Consider the following 16,007-nt stretch of genomic DNA (forward strand, 5'->3'; position numbering starts at 1 on the left):
TGGGAGGATGGGAGAGAGAGAGAACTGGGATTTGCGTGTAAAATAAGAATGTTTTAAAATTAAAATAAAAAAGAAATAATTATTTATTATTTATTATCAAAGGTAATTGGTTTAAATTTTGGTTGTTATTTGAACTAAACATCATTTTAAAAATGATAAAATTTTATATTTACTCTTATTCATTGTTTTTGCATATTGTTTTCTAAAAAGAGTCCTTTCATAACAGATGCTATCATAAGAGTTTGATAATGCTAGAGAAAAATCATGCACTGTAATTTGAATGGTTGTTGTGTTTTAGTTTTCAAATTAGGTAATTTCAGGTGTCTTCAAGGATGATCTTCTGCATTGTTTGTGTTTTATATTTGTAAAAACGGGTAAGCACAATTAGACACATAATGAAAATAGCAATTATTGTTTTTAATTTGTATACATGTGAACAAGACAATTCTACTTAATCTTTGTTCTTTGATTCTGCAATATTTCCAAAAATAAGCTACACTAGTTACTATGCTTCATATTTTAATTACAGTAGCCACATTGTTATTTATATTAAATTGTTCCATTAAAACATATCTGTGAGTGAGATTATCAGCTTAATGTTCTTCGACTACTGCTGCTTCATGAGTTTGGTCAAATTACAACTCATTGTCCCCTCAAAGTCAATGAGCCTGAGAGCAAGATAATTAGTTATTTGATTAGATTCAAGTATAGACTTTTCCTTATTATAGCTTAGTCTTAAGCTCATGTCTTATAATTTATTTTTCATGAATAAACTATTAATTTTCAATAATTATTTGTCAAAATAATTCCTTGAAAAGATAATGGGATATGAAAATTGTTTTTCTTGTATAATTTTAAAACAATATCTTTGACTAACATAAACAAAAGTTCTTAGTAGAATACTTTCAAAATGAGTTAAATAAAACATCAAAAATGTCATCTCCCCTGATGAAATAGGCTTCATCCCAGAGATGTAGGAATAGTTCAACATAGGTAAAGCAATAAACATAACTTAAAACATAGATTCAAGAACAGAAACCACAATGTCATCTCATTAGTTAAAGAAGAAGACCATTGACAAAATCAAGCATCCATTCATGATAAAGTTCTAGTGGAACTAGAAATACACGAGATGAACTTCAGCATAATAAAAGTAATATACAGGAAACCTACAACCAATGTCATCCAAAACAAAACAAAACTCAAAGCATTTTCATCAAAATTAGGAATATGACAAGGATCTCCACTTTCTCCATACCTATTCAACAAAGTGCTTGATGTCTTAGCTCGAACAATAAGACAAGTAAAGGGGTTAAAGGGAATAAAAATTGGAAAAGAAGTCAAAGTATCATAATTTGCATATAACGTGATTATATGTATGCATGTAGGTATGTATGTATATATGTATGTAACCGTTAATACTCCATTGGAAAACTCCTAAGTCTGGTAAACACCAGCAGAAACATCTTCAAAGTACCAGAATATAAAATTAACAAATGAAATCAGAAGCTTTTCTAAACATAAATGACAAATGTGTTCATAAAAAAAACAATAAAAAACAGTACCACTTACTATTGCCTAAAAGTTATCTTAGGATGAATCTTTTTTTTTCTTTTATAGGTTCAAATTTAGAGCCACAAATGTCATGGGACAATTTACTGACTCAGATTACTCTGACCCTATTAAAACTCTAGGTAAGATTTTGTAGTTTAACTTATCGCTACTTTTTCTTTTTTATGGGTATGCATGTGTAGTATCTGTGCATGCAGATATGCATGTTTGCTTGAGTGTGGGTGCAAATGTATATGCAGGTGAGCATGCATTTGTGTTCATATGCATGTGGAGGCTGGAAGTTGATGTCTCTTCCCATCATTGTCTGCTCTATTTATTGTGAAAGGGCCATTTGATGAACTCAGAGCCTTTAGATTTTGCCGATAGTAACTATCTTGTTACCTCCAGGGGTCTTGTGTTGTGATTACAGACCATCACCATGCACACTAATCTTTTAACATGATCTCTGGGATCTGAAATCTGGTTCTCTACTATGCAAGTCAGACATATTATCCACCAAGCTATCCTTCGAGCCTCTACCTATGATATCAATGTATTTATATGATGGTAACAATTATTAAATGTTTGGTAAATAATCCACGGCTGCATAGTCTTTGGTTACAAATGTATCTTAAAGATAACTTTTTAAGGAAAACTGATATTTTCAACATCCTTTTAAAGGATAGATGCTCCAAATATTCACATCTGGCTATAAATTTTGTTAAAGTGTTCATTTCTTGATGATATGCTAAATAATAAAGTATTTTGTTCTTTATATTGCTTACACTATAAAATTCTTTATAAGTGAGAAATCATATAATAATGTTTTACCTTGAAAAATTCTCAAAACTACAAGCTGCCCTACAAAGGGGGGGGCAGTAAAAAAATCAGGAACCATGTAGTCCGAAGACATGGTTTCTTACATTTTTCTAAAAGGCATAATATAGAACACAGTTTCAAGATACTTGGCAGTGTTTTGATTTTCATTTCTCTGATGGCTAAGGATGTTGGGCTTTTCCTTAGGTATCTTTTAGCCATTATGGATACATCTGCTGAGAGTTTTCTGTTTAGGTCGGTATCCCATTTTTTTTTTATTGGATTATTTGTTCTTTTGATGGCCAATTTCTTGAGTCCTTTGTATATTTTGGAAAACAGCCCTCAGTCTGATGTGGGATTGGTGAAGATCTTTTCCCATTTTTGTAGGCTGCCATTTTGTCTTGTTGACCATGTCGTTTGCTTTACGGAAGCTTTTCAGTTTCAAGAGGTACCATTTATTAATGGTTTCTCTCAGTGTCTGTACTATGGGGGCTATATTTAGGAAGTGGTCTTTGATTAATTTGGACTTGAGTTTTGTGCATGTTGATAGACATGTATCTATTTTCATCTTCTACATGTTGATATCTAGTTATGCCAGCACCATTTGTTAAATATGTTTTCTATTTTTCCATTTTTTATATTTTGCTTCTTTGTCAAAAGTCAGGTGTTCATAGGTGTGTGGATTAATATCTGGATCTTTGATTTGATGCCATTGGTCCTCCTGTCTGTTTTTATGCCAATAACAAGCAGTTTCCAGTACTATATCTCTGTAGTAGAGTTTGAAGTCAGGGATTGTGATGTTTCCAGAAGTTCCTTTATTGTACAGGATTATTTGGCTATCCTGAGTTTTTTGCTTTTCCATATAAAGTTGACTATTGTTCTTTTGAGGTCTGTGAAGAATTTTTCTGGGCATTCTTATACCTGTAAGAATGGCAAAGATCAAAAACACTGATCACAACTTATGCTGGAGAGGATGTGGGGTAAAGGGAACACTCCTGCATTGCTGGTGGAAGTACAAACTGGTTACAGCCCCTTTGGATATCAGTATGACGATTTCTCCGAAAATTAGGAAACAACCTTCTTCAAGACCCAGAAATACCGTTTTTGGGTATATATCTAAAGGATGCTCAATCATACCACAAGGACATGTGCTCAACTATGTTCATAGCAGCATTATTTGTCATAGCCAAAACTTGGAAACAACCTAAATGCCCCTCAACCAAAGAATGGATAAGGAAAACATGTGTAAATGGAGTACTACACAGCAGAAAAAAATGACATCTTGTAATTTATGGGCAAATGGATGAATCTAGAAAATATCATATTGAGTGAGGTAACCCAGACCCAGAAAGACAAATATCATATGTACTCACTCATAAGTGGTTTTTAGACATAAAGCAAAGAAAACCAGCTTACAATTCACAAACCCAGAGAACCTAGACAACAATGAGGACCCTAAGAGAGACATACATGGATCTAATATACATGGGAAGTAGGAAAAAAACAAGAATTCCTATGTAAATTGGGAGCATGGGAACCATGGTAGAGGGTAGAAGAAGAGGGGAGAGGAAGGGAGGGGAGCAGAGAAAAATGTATAGCTCAATAAAATCAATTAAAAAATTTAAAAGGACACTTGTCAGCAATGGCTTTCTCTTCATTTCGTATACTGCAACAAAGGGAGGGGGCTAAAGAAGCTCCAGTTTCAGAAACACATATTGTTTGTGTTTGGAAAGATGACTACTTTTACCAAATCATCCAGAACTAATTCCTATGTGCCCTATAAATGGAGGGCACCTTCAGCCTGTGAATGATGCAGGATGAAAGATGAAGCTTTCACAAAGGCCACAAAAGCAGTGACCAGGGAGACATAGACCAGACAGAGCAAACTGAGTCCCAATGGACTGGTAAGTGACCAAGAAGGAACCCATTATCCAACGACTCAAAGTTCAGTGTAATATTCATATATCAGCCATGTAAGGAAGGCCTATTGAACGCTTTCTTAGACTGACCTTTTGGGGACTCCCTCTTGATGGATAGTGGTTTTATAATTGGCTTTTGCCCTGTAATGTTTAAATGGCTATCGGAACAGTGACAGATGCAAGAGGAGGCCATTAACAGAGGCCATGGAGTAGAAAAAGGACGCCTGGCAAAAGAGCACGGCAGAGAAGATGAAGTAGAAGGACTCGGAATGGAAATAACATTGATTGTCTCTGTGGTGAGAAAATGCCCATGGATGGAACGGATCCCTGAGCACCTGGGGGCAAGCAAAGAGACATGGATTTGCAAGAATACCTTTGCATCACCAGATGAAGACAACGGAAGCCTGAGTCGTTTTCTGTCCCAGGTATGCCGTGCATCAGTCAGGACAGATGGCATCACTTACAGCAGACCAGTGGAACCCAGCGCTGCCGACAAGCCTGCTGAAGACATATGCATGAATGTAATCCTAGACTTCATGGAGGGAGGATAGCTCCCATTCAAGGTTATGCAATCATGGGCAGATAAGCATTCATTTAGTAATATTTGCATACCATCGGCAACAAACACTTAACTGAATAGCCTATCAACTAATAATTCAATTTTGAGAGATTTGCCAAGACTGTTCTTCTCATGGGTGTTAGCATATGGAACTGAAAATAAGGGCCAAGAAAAAACATCTTATACCAACTAACTAAAAGGGTTAAAATTTAGTGACTATCTTGCATTGAGAGAACTCTTTATAACATGTAGTAGTAACTGGGAAATGACATACACCTTACTTTAATTGTATTTAATTGATTTTGTTTTCACGTTAGATTGAGTCCTAGCATTCTCATTTTCAATGATGACATAATTTTACTTTTACAGCATGTACTCTCTCCAGCTTTTTTAATCTTCCTCCTAAGGCATATGAGTTTGAGGAGGCTGTGTGTAGGCAATGTGTGGTTTCTAAGATTTAATAGCTGAAGGTTTCTGTGACTTGAAAGCCAGACATCCCTTTCTGTACCTAGCAGGGCCCTTGTCAGAGTTGAGCAAGAAGACACCCTAAAGCCCATGGCAAAGGGACTCTCTGATGGCTTTCTGCTGTCATAACACGTACCATTAAATTACTGTGCAAAACATGTCATGGTGTATTCAAGCTGAGAAAGAGAAGGGGGAGGAAGATTTTGTGTGTGTGTGTGTGTGTGTGTGTGTGTGTGTAAGAGAGAAAGAGAGAATTACTATGCCATCTGCACCACTGATCACATTTTGCAAGGTCACCCATAAGCAGAGGGAATGTTCATCTACTTAGTAAGACAGTGTTGGTGTGGCACAAACCTCACAAACTCCGCAGCCAAACAGATATATTTACTATGCTATTCATATGTGTTGACTTTAGATACCTCAAGATAGCTATGAATGTGCTTAAAGTATTTAACTTTGGAAATCCTATTTCTACAATGGCAATGCTAATGAATACCTCCTTTATAAATCAACCGAGAGATTTGTTCAGATTAGGGAATGGCTGTGCCAGTATGAAATGATTACTAATGAGGAAACCCGACACTGGGAAGTGGCCTTAGAAATCAAACCCTGTGTCCACTCTGAACTCTGTAGCATGCATTGCTACAGATAATACTAACCCATAAGCAAGAAACCTGACGCAGTGGGTTTTAACCTAGCAAAGGCATAGGCGGCATCAGCTTTCCAATCCAGGCAGTGTGACTCTGGCCAGTGTCATGCTATTAACTACTGTACAACATCATGGGGGAAGACAAAAGAGACAAAAAAACAACAACAAAAAAACCCAACATGTCCTGATGCCGCCTCCAATTTCCTTGTGCCAGAGACTGATGCCTCTGCTTGCTTGCTGTGCTGGGCCCCTTTCTCATCTCAGCGTTTTAAGATATTTCTAGCTGTTCTCGTTTCTTTACCATTGTGTCTTGGCTTTTAAGGTTAGCGTTTCAGAAATAAGCATGTTTTTGAAGTGTATTTCATTCTCTTTTGGTTTCTGAACAAAGATTTGACAATAGCTTTTAATTTTTTTTAACAATGAATAAATGACTGTTTTTTCACATTCTGAAGAGCACTGTTTTTCTCCTTTCAAAATTTTGTCTCTCTGACTGTAGGAAAATGTTCTTGTAGAGCATTTTAGGGCATTCTTATTTTTAAATGAACTGATTGACCATTAGAACAATGCCTATTTGTGCTTTGCAATGATGCCATGATGTATGTAGGGAATACTGAATAGGATACTGAATCATGCCAGTTAGCAGATGCATCACCTCAAACCCTTATCGTGTTTCCCTTCTATATAACCATATTTCAAAAATATTGATATTAGTTTTGGCAAGATAAGTCTGAGTATATTAGCTTACTGGGCGAGCCTGACTACCTCAGTGTGATATACAACTTACAGTAGGGTCAATTTTCAGAAACTGTCCTCTTCTACTGACTTGTCTTCACTTGCACATTCTTACACACACATACACACACGCACGCGCACACCCACACTTGTGGGTGCGTGCTTTAAAAATCATGAAATAATAAAATTAACTGGAGCTAATTCTTCATGTTATTTTTAATATCCTAAAAGACTAGTAATTTCATAAGAGAAAGGACAGTCTCCCCGTATGTTAACTCTCAGAGCGTGTATACAGAATGAAGAGCCTAGAATGATGAAGCCAATATGGTAGCGTGAGAATAATACCTTTCATTTAACTCAAAGTCTTCATTTTAAAACGTTGAATCCCTGTGCTAAAATTAAGTGATACTAATTTAAGTCAGACAATAACAGTTATGAGAAATGTGCGCTTTTTATTATACATTGCTAAACTGCAGTGCTAGAATATATTACTGAAATGAAGCCATTTAATTAACAGAGGCCAAGACTAGGGAGGAAATGGCTTTGGTATATTATGAGTAATACCACGTAAAAGAATCCCACTTCGTATGACAGGATTTGGAGAAATGACCTCATTCCTGCATCGCGGTGAATCCAGCAAGTGTACCCTACAATCACGGTACATTGTATCTCCTCCTGAGGGCACTTAGCACATGTGCTCAGAGGATTACACGCTGTTTATTAATATATTACATGTCATTTCCTCACATGAGCCAGTGCTTTGAAATGGCAATCTAGTCTGAGATTTCATTTTGTGGTCTCTGAAAACTGTCCTAAGGCTCCGTGTCTTACCATCACCCGATCCACGAGGTTCCTTATTCACCTTCCTGTTTCCTTTGACAAGAATATCTCCATAGGAACCCATACCCTCTCTGAGGAGTGGATGGGGTGGGGGGTTGGGAGAGAGGTGGAGGGGATGGGAGGAGGGGAGGGAGTGGGAACTGGGATTGGCATGTAAAATCCGAGAAAATAGTTTTTAAAGAGTAAATATATAAATTTAAAAAAGAATATCTCGTTATATGTAGCTTGCTAAAAATTCATAAAACAAAGCACGGGGGGTTTAATAAATGAGGAGGTACAGTTAATATCATATGAGACACTTGCTCTTATAGCATCCTTTAAATGGAGCTTCATATTCTAGGGACTATGAAATTCTGATGACTATTTAAAACTCAGTATTCATTCAACTTTACCAGTAGCCACAGGAACTTATCACCATTTTATAATCACCAATCTAGAGGAGAGAGATAAAACATGAATCTTTGTTTATTTTAAAGATCTTGAACTTATTTTGTCATTGAACTGAAACATTTTTATAGCAAAATTATAAATCATATCAATTAAAATTTCCCCCAGTACAGCATATGAATGTAAAAACTTTCCCATATGAGTTAGAGAGATATATGTATTCATTCTATAACAAATCATTTGAGATATTATTGAACAATCCTCTGCAAAAAAAAAAAAATGATGTGACCAGGGGCTGTAGAGTAGGTTCAGTGCTTTTTAAAGTGCCTGCTACATTATAAAGAAGAGTTAGGTAACCAGCAACTTCATCGGGATGCTTACAATGCCTATAATTCCATTCCAATGATTCTTGGAACTTACTTTATTTTTCTTTCTCTCACATTGAGACTATGATTTTATTTATTAAAAAGCACACTGTTACTATACAACCATACATATATACATAAATACACACACATGATATTACCAATGGGGAGTATATTATCAAGGCAAGAGAGTCAAATGTGATATAAAGGTTGCTTTCTTATCAGAGCAACTACAGTAATGGAGTTTTCTTCAACTGAGAGGAGGATTCAGTTAAAAAGAGAAAACAGCACCGTTTGTATGTACTGACTTTGAAATTATAACCATAAGTCTCAGTAAAAAAAAATCTGGTAGGTAAATAGAAGTCTGGAGTTTATTAGTTAAAAAAATAAGCAGTTATCATATAGATGAGATTATAAATCCATGAGCCTGTCTGAGCTCACAGAGGTAAAATAAACAATTGTATGGGGAAAGAAAAAAATTAAGAACTGACCCTCCAAATTAAAAGGAAGAAGAGGAAGAGGAGAGGAGGAGACAGCAAATGCAATTTGTTTCCCTGGCTCTCTTAAGTACTAGGCTGAGAAGCAGTCTGTGTGGTTTGAGACTCAGGACAGAACTCCAGTATAATGTTAATCATCGTGTTTGATCTTTTTCAGGTGAAGGACTTTCAGAAAGAACTGTCGAGATCATCCTGTCAGTCACCTTGTGTATCCTTTCAATAATCCTCCTTGGAACAGCTGTTTTTGCCTTTGCCAGGTGAGATGTGTCGCAAATGCTCCGTGGGCGTTACATCTGTCATAGTCCAATCAAGAAACCACAGCAATTATCCAAATGGGAAACACTTACATTTATTTTTTCTTAAATTTTTAAAGCGCCCAACCTGCCTGGAATATATTTTACAAAGTTTTGAAGTATGCAATGCATTATGAATTAAACACATCTAGCCTTAAAGAAGTAAATTCTGCTATTTTGATAGGAAATGTTCGATATAAATACCAGAGAGAACAGGAGTGAAAGAGAATTAAAAGGAATCAAGAGCTGAGAGTGCAGTTGAGCAGTGAGTCTCGTTAGACTAGGGAGACAGAACGAGGAAACTAAGAGCCATGAGGTCTTCTCCCAAACGTTGTCATGGGATGACTATTAGAAGCATATGCAACCTTTCCGTGGCAAAGAAGCATGTCAGGGGGAAAGTGGCTCTTTGCAGACGTTACCCATCCTTATCGGAAGGTGGGAAGGTTGATTGCTGACGTATCTCATTTATAAGAATGGTTTGGGCAGATGAGGGCTTTGTGGAATGGTTGGCTAATGAGATGGGCAGAGGAGCATTGAGAACTCCTCAGGTGGGCTGCCAGGTCCCCACATGGAGCATTAAAATTTCAGCACCTGTCAGGTATGTGGTGTGCGCCTTTAATCTGAGCACTTGGGAAGCAGAGGCAATCTTTGTTTGTTTGAGATCAACCTGATCTATCTAGTGAATTCTAAGCAAACAAAGGCTGAAACGTGAGACCCTGTCTCAATAATCAAATCAAATCAAATAAAATAAAACATTTAGTACTAGAGGCCAGAAAAACAGTAACTCCCTGACCCATTGCCTGCTCAGTTTACTTTGCCACTCTGGACAAAGTTTAGCATCCTGGCAGGTGGCAAAGGAGAAAAAGCAATCAAGATTCAGTGGATTATCACAGAGGGCAAATGGAGGTTGGAGGAGGTGATGTTTTCCATCTAGACCACGAATCAGCTTTGTCTCAACAGATGCTCCCCAAGTAACCACACAGAGACTTATTATTAATTGTAAAAGCTCAGCTAGCTTAGGCTTGTTTCCAGTCTGCTCTTATAACCTAAATTAACCCATTTCTATTATCTATCTGCTGCCCTAAGGCTCGCTGACCTCGTCTATGAACTTCCCACGGTGATTCTTTGCCCTCCGACTCAAAACTCCTCTGTTCCTCACTCCTTCTGAGCGTTCTCTCTGCCCTGAAAATTCTGTCTAGCTATCGACCAACCAGCCTTTTTATTAACAATGAGACCAACACATCTTCACAGTGTACAGGAGAATTATTCCACAGCAGATCGATTTGTAATTTGGAGACAATAAGATAAATGAAACAGAACATGGTGGTTTCAGGCCACACACACACACACACACACACACACACACACGCACACACGCGCACACACACACACACACACACACACTCACAAAGTGAGTCTGAGTAGGGTTAAGTTGTTTCAATCAGGTGCGTAAGTTCTAAACTTCTTACCTAAGGGCCAACTGTTAAAGACGTTCATTCCTATTGGGTTTTTTTTTTTCTTTCACACATCCTTCCCTTCTCTTAATTGCATGCAGATATTTGCTTCTCAGCATCTCTCTTCTGATTCTCAACACTTTTAGCCCTGTCCTTCTCCTATAAAACCTCAGGGGAGATCTCTCTTCAGTCCCCTACAATGGAGGTTCACCCGAGAAACTGCCAAGATAAGAGTTTTTATTTGTGAAAATAACTGGCCTACTACCTTTCTAAATTGCTCCATGGGCTTAATTTTTAACTCAGAACATTGTCCGTGTAGGTTGGGTGTCACATGCTGCCACCTTTTTCACCTTGAGTCAAGTCAGCTTTAAATGTATAATTTGAAAGTCTCCTTTAAAAAACATCTTCTTTGTAACAGAGGCTGGTTTTTGGTTCTTCCAGATGATAACAAGGGGAAGCCACTATTCTAGACAATTAGAAAGAATTTACATTTTAGTAAGAGTTGTGGCACATTATCAAAATGCCTCAATATGAAGGAAAACCGTCAAACAACAAGAAAATGCAGAAAGTATGTTGTACAAGTTATGGGCCTTGCCAATAAGAAGTACTCAACGTCAGTGTTCAAATCATTTGCTCCAAAACTGCATTTGACCTCCTGACTTCTTACAAGATGAACCCTTGTATGGGCAGGAAGGGCTCTCCTATTCAATACAGCTTTCCAGCATCTTCTTTCAGCCAAAGAGCATTTTTCTTGGGTGAACATCAAGTGTTACGATTTCTGAAACTCTGTTTTAGTTCATCTCATCTAAAGTGTGCTCTCTTCCCCACTCTGGCTCCAGAGCATCTAAGTCAAACTGGATTTCTCTATGTTCTCCAAATATTACTAATAATAATCACGCAAAATACCTTATCAAGGAGTCAAGCACTGCCTCATGAGTTTTCAATGTTTTTCTTCACCCTTACACATTTTGAACATACTTCTCAGATATATAGTGCCTCTGCGGATGGGGCTACATTTCATGCTCTTGATATCATCTTAGATATCAATATTTTTCATACACAACTGCGGATGGGGCTACATTTCATGCTCTTGATATCATCTTAGATATCAATATTTTTCATACACAACCCATGAAAATATTAATGATTAACACAGATCCAAATTAGTGTCTTGTAATGTATCACACCATACCTTAGATAAATGAGTAGAGAAAGGCCTTAAATTAAAAAGTCTTTGGGCTGGTGGGAGCTCATTCCTTTAATCCTAGCACTCTTTATTTTTTTTTTACAGAAATCACGGTATGTTTATTTATTTTTTTAATTTTTTTTATTGAGAAAAGGAAGAAAAAGTTTCCGCCTCCTCCCAGCCTCCCATTTCCCTCCCCCTCCTCCAACTCTTCTCCCCCTCCCCCCACTCCTCTCCCCCTCCCTCTCCAGTCCATAGAGCAGTCAGGGTTCCCTGCCCTGTGGAAAGTCCAAGGTCCTCCCGCCTCGGTCCATGTCTAGGAAGGTGAACATCCAAACTGGCTAGGCTCCCACAAAGCCAGAACATGAAGTAGGATCAAAACCCCGTGCCATTGTCCTTGGCTTCTCATCAGCCCTCCTTGTTCGCCATGTTCAGAGAGTCCGGTTTTATCCCATGCTTTTTCAGTCACAGTCCAGCTGGCCTGGGTGAGCTCCCAATAGATCAGCCCCACTGTCTCCGTGGGTGGGTGCACCCCTTGCGGTCCTGACCTCCTCGCTCATGTTCTCCCTCCTTTGGCTCCTCATTGGGACTTTGGAAGCTCAGTCCAGTGCTCCAGTGTGGGTCTCTGTCTCTATCTCCATCCATCGCTAGATGAAGGTTCTATGGTGATATGCAAGATATTCATCAGTATTGCTATAGGATAGGGTCATTTCAGGTTCCCTATCCTCAGCTGCCCAAGGAACTAACTGGGGACATCGCCTTGGGCTCCTGGGAGACACTCTAGGTTCAAGTCTCTTGCCAACCCTAAGGTGGCTCCCTTAACTAAGAATTGTGCTTCCGTGCTCCCCTATCCAACCTTCCTTTATCCCAATCATCCTGTTTCCCCAAGTTCCCCCATCCTCCCCTTCTCCCTTTCCTCTCCCCATCTCCCCTTACCCCCGTTCCACCCCACCCCCAAGACCCCACTCTTGATGCAGACTCAGAAAGATTCCTTTGAGCTCAAGGCCAGTCGGGTTTAAATATAGAGTTTCAAACCAGCCAGAACTATAAAATGAAATAAAACTCTGTCTTTAAAAAAACCCAGAACAAGCAAACAATCAAACAAAAAAATCCAATGATTCGTTTAGGTGTTCAGGGTCATATTACCCAGTTCTGAACCTAAACTTGAGTTTTCTGATTATAAAATAGAGATAATATTTTACACCTCATATTCCCATAAAAATTAAATGAGACAATTTAAAATCCATCTTATATATTTGATGCATGTAAAATATTCCATTATAAGAAACAATAGCTAACTGATTTTTAGCACTGATAGAATCTTAGATATTTCCATTTTATTTTCCTTTTGTGACAAAATGAGGAGAAACTAAAGAGGGAAGGGGTGGGTCACAGAGAGCAAAAGAATTATTTGTCTGAATGGTTTTGTTAAAAGAAAGAAAGAAAAAAAGAAAAAGAAAGAAAGAAAGAAAGAAAGAAAAACACCGTACCTAATCTACCATCCTTTCTGTGATAGTTCCTGCACTGATAACCCTGCCCTTGTTTCAGAATTAGACAGAAGCAGAAAGAAGGTGGTACATACTCTCCTCGGGAGGCAGAGATCATTGATACTAAATTCAAGTTGGACCAGCTCATCACGGTGGCAGACTTGGAACTGAAGGACGAGAGATTAACGCGGTGAGCACACTCCTCTGGGCAAGCCGTGGTTCAGAGGGCCTGGAGCCATGACCCTCTTCTGACCTATGCTTGTTGGAAGTGTTTGTGGGGCTCCAGTTTACACAGGTCACAGAGATCTTCTTTCAAAGGCTAACCTCCATCTTCTACACACTTCTCCCTGCTAAGCAGAGACTCAGTTTTATTTGAGTTCAGTGTGAACCTTGCTTGGACTATGGTACTGAAACGAGACGTTTTCCCTGAGATGAAATATTTCTACGCATTAAATCTTCAACATTTTATTTCATAATTCTTCTCATATAAAAGATTTTCTAACTTGGATTTTTCTAGAAATGTCCACAAATATTTACCATAAGCTTAATTTAATTATGCTTTCTAAAAGCTTGCTGTTGTTTATACCATTTATTACCGTTTATGAGAGCTCTATTTATAGTGCCTTCTTTCAGCATAAAATTATATAAATGTCCAAACTGTATGTGCCATTTATATAAACCTACTTAGAATTTAGAAACCAACGCAACATAAAAAGCATATTACCTTTAGAAAAAATGTCACCATGTGTGCCGAATGAGTGACATTGCAGCTTAACTTTTTTTAAAAAATAAAAAGTTTAATTCTTTTGAAAAGCATTCATACTGTTCATAATATTAGCACATTTTAAGAGCTTATCAAACAAGATAATTCCCTAAGTACTTAACAAAAGCTGTCACGAGACTTTCTTAAGTGTATACTTATGTGAGCTCCAACGCCACAAGGTTCTTATAAGTACATGATTGTTCCAAGGCCTTGGCAAAGCCTCTTGACATATTACATGTTATAGTTAATTTTTACAAGGGCACATTAAAATGTTGAGCACCAAAAGCAATGTGTGGTTACTACCTTTCAAACTTGGTCTTTATTTATGTGATCATACGGCTCTCATGTATAGAAGATGTGCTACTTAGGGAGGACCTCCAAAACTCTAGGAAACGAAAGTTTTTTGAGTATTACTACAATGTAAGGACATTTCATGTGTGAGATAACCTTTTAACTTTTAGAAATTGATCACTGTTTGTATTCTACTGCAATCAAAAGGAGGGTGCTTTTAAGGCTTTTGTATGGAATTGTATGTTACCTAGTAATATGTAGCTTGTTTGTTTGTCTTTATATAAGCAAAATTATATGTAGAAGAAAAATGGATTCCCAACACAGCCGCCACAGTAAACCATATTATCAGAATGCTAGAGCATCCTCAGCTCCAGCTCACCTCCTGGCTCTCTAGAGGACCAACCCAAATTCAGCAGTTGTCCTCTTTCTTCCTGCACTCTTTTCTCAATTCCTATGTGTCTCCCACGAAGCCAGGCTGGCCACAGTCCTTCTGAATGTGTATAAGGGAATAACCTCAACTCTCTCAGAGATATTAATTAGAGTGGCTTGAAAATATATAGGGGAATACTGCCATCCTGCTGTGAATCACAGGAAGGCCACAACAATTCTTTGAGACCATTTTTATTTTGTCCTGAAGCATCTTTATTGAACTGGTAGAAATCCACAGTAGGCAGATCTTGAGAAGTTCAATACAGTACCGAGTGTGGGTTGGGGTGAAGTTATCATGAGAAAGAGCACTCATTGAGGTGACTTTTCCTCATGGATGTAGGTGCTGGGGTTCCTTTCCTGAACATGGTGTGTTTGCACAGTGTAACCATTCTCTACTTCTTAGCATTCAACACAGCTAGGACACTGTGTGGTTTTCTTGTTGATTTTTTCTTCTGGTAAGGACCAACTTGGCAGTTACAGAGAGAATTTGAATCATAGAAATGTAGGCCAGGTCTCTACCAATTCTTTGTTACTGGGCATTTTTAATTCAAGTGTGTGCTTATTTTCCTTTGGTTCTTTGTTGATCTTCCTGCTTCATGCTATTTTATCTGTATATCATGCTATTTGTTAAGACATAAAAGATCAAAATAATATTTTAAATATGTTTGATTTCTGTATCACAGAAAATCATTGTTTGAATAATAATGAAATTGAAAATATTAATTTCCATTCATCCCACTTCACCATTTTGTGTGTAGGACTACAGAGTTTATCTTATAAAAATCCTCCGTGAGGAATCAGCTGAGCTTCTGTAGTTACCCCCTTCTTTTCCTTCTCTTTCCCTTATTCATTGCTGTGTGTCCTTCACAAGTTTGGGTCCCTTCCATTCTGAAATCCATTCTGAAACAATACAAAAAGAGTTATATGTACCAATGACCCATAACAAATATGATTTGCTGGATTTAGTACAGAAAATCATTAAAATTTTCATGTTAATAAAGTCACTAATACATTAGGCAAGGCTAAAAATTAATAACTTAATATTAGTGCATTAGACATATTTGCATGGGAGCTGGTTATCAGTGGAGTACAACATTGGAAGTCATTGAGATGCTTCACAATCTAAGTGTGCTCCAAGTCAGAAATGATAGTTTAGTTCTGGAAATGAAGAGTCAAAGAGATTAGGTTTTCTCCCGAAATTGCTGGCTACCTTATACCAATTGCCAACTGTGTAGGAAGGAGCTCAGCTTCCTTGAAACCTACCCAGTTCTCATTTGTTTGCTGCCCAGGTCATGGGTACATCCTTCCAAACTGCCAGAATTTT

The 16,007-nt window shown here is 37.8% G+C and overlaps 1 protein-coding gene across 2 annotated transcripts in view; it reads left to right on the plus strand.

The window, feature by feature from the left end:
- Window positions 1–16,007, plus strand: part of Ptprq (protein tyrosine phosphatase receptor type Q) — a 172,856-nt gene that overhangs the window by 125,289 nt on the left and 31,560 nt on the right. For both annotated transcript variants that reach the window (XM_041672384.1, XM_041672376.1), the window contains exons 33-35: window positions 1,621–1,694; window positions 8,938–9,037; window positions 13,262–13,390. In XM_041672384.1, coding sequence (XP_041528318.1) covers window positions 1,621–1,694; window positions 8,938–9,037; window positions 13,262–13,390 — 303 coding nt within the window. The remainder of the gene's footprint in view (window positions 1–1,620; window positions 1,695–8,937; window positions 9,038–13,261; window positions 13,391–16,007) is intronic.

Source organism: Microtus oregoni, unplaced genomic scaffold, assembly GCF_018167655.1.
Source record: "Microtus oregoni isolate MIOR12 unplaced genomic scaffold, Mior012 000001F_ref0000356, whole genome shotgun sequence".
Taxonomy (NCBI): Eukaryota; Metazoa; Chordata; class Mammalia; order Rodentia; family Cricetidae; genus Microtus; species Microtus oregoni.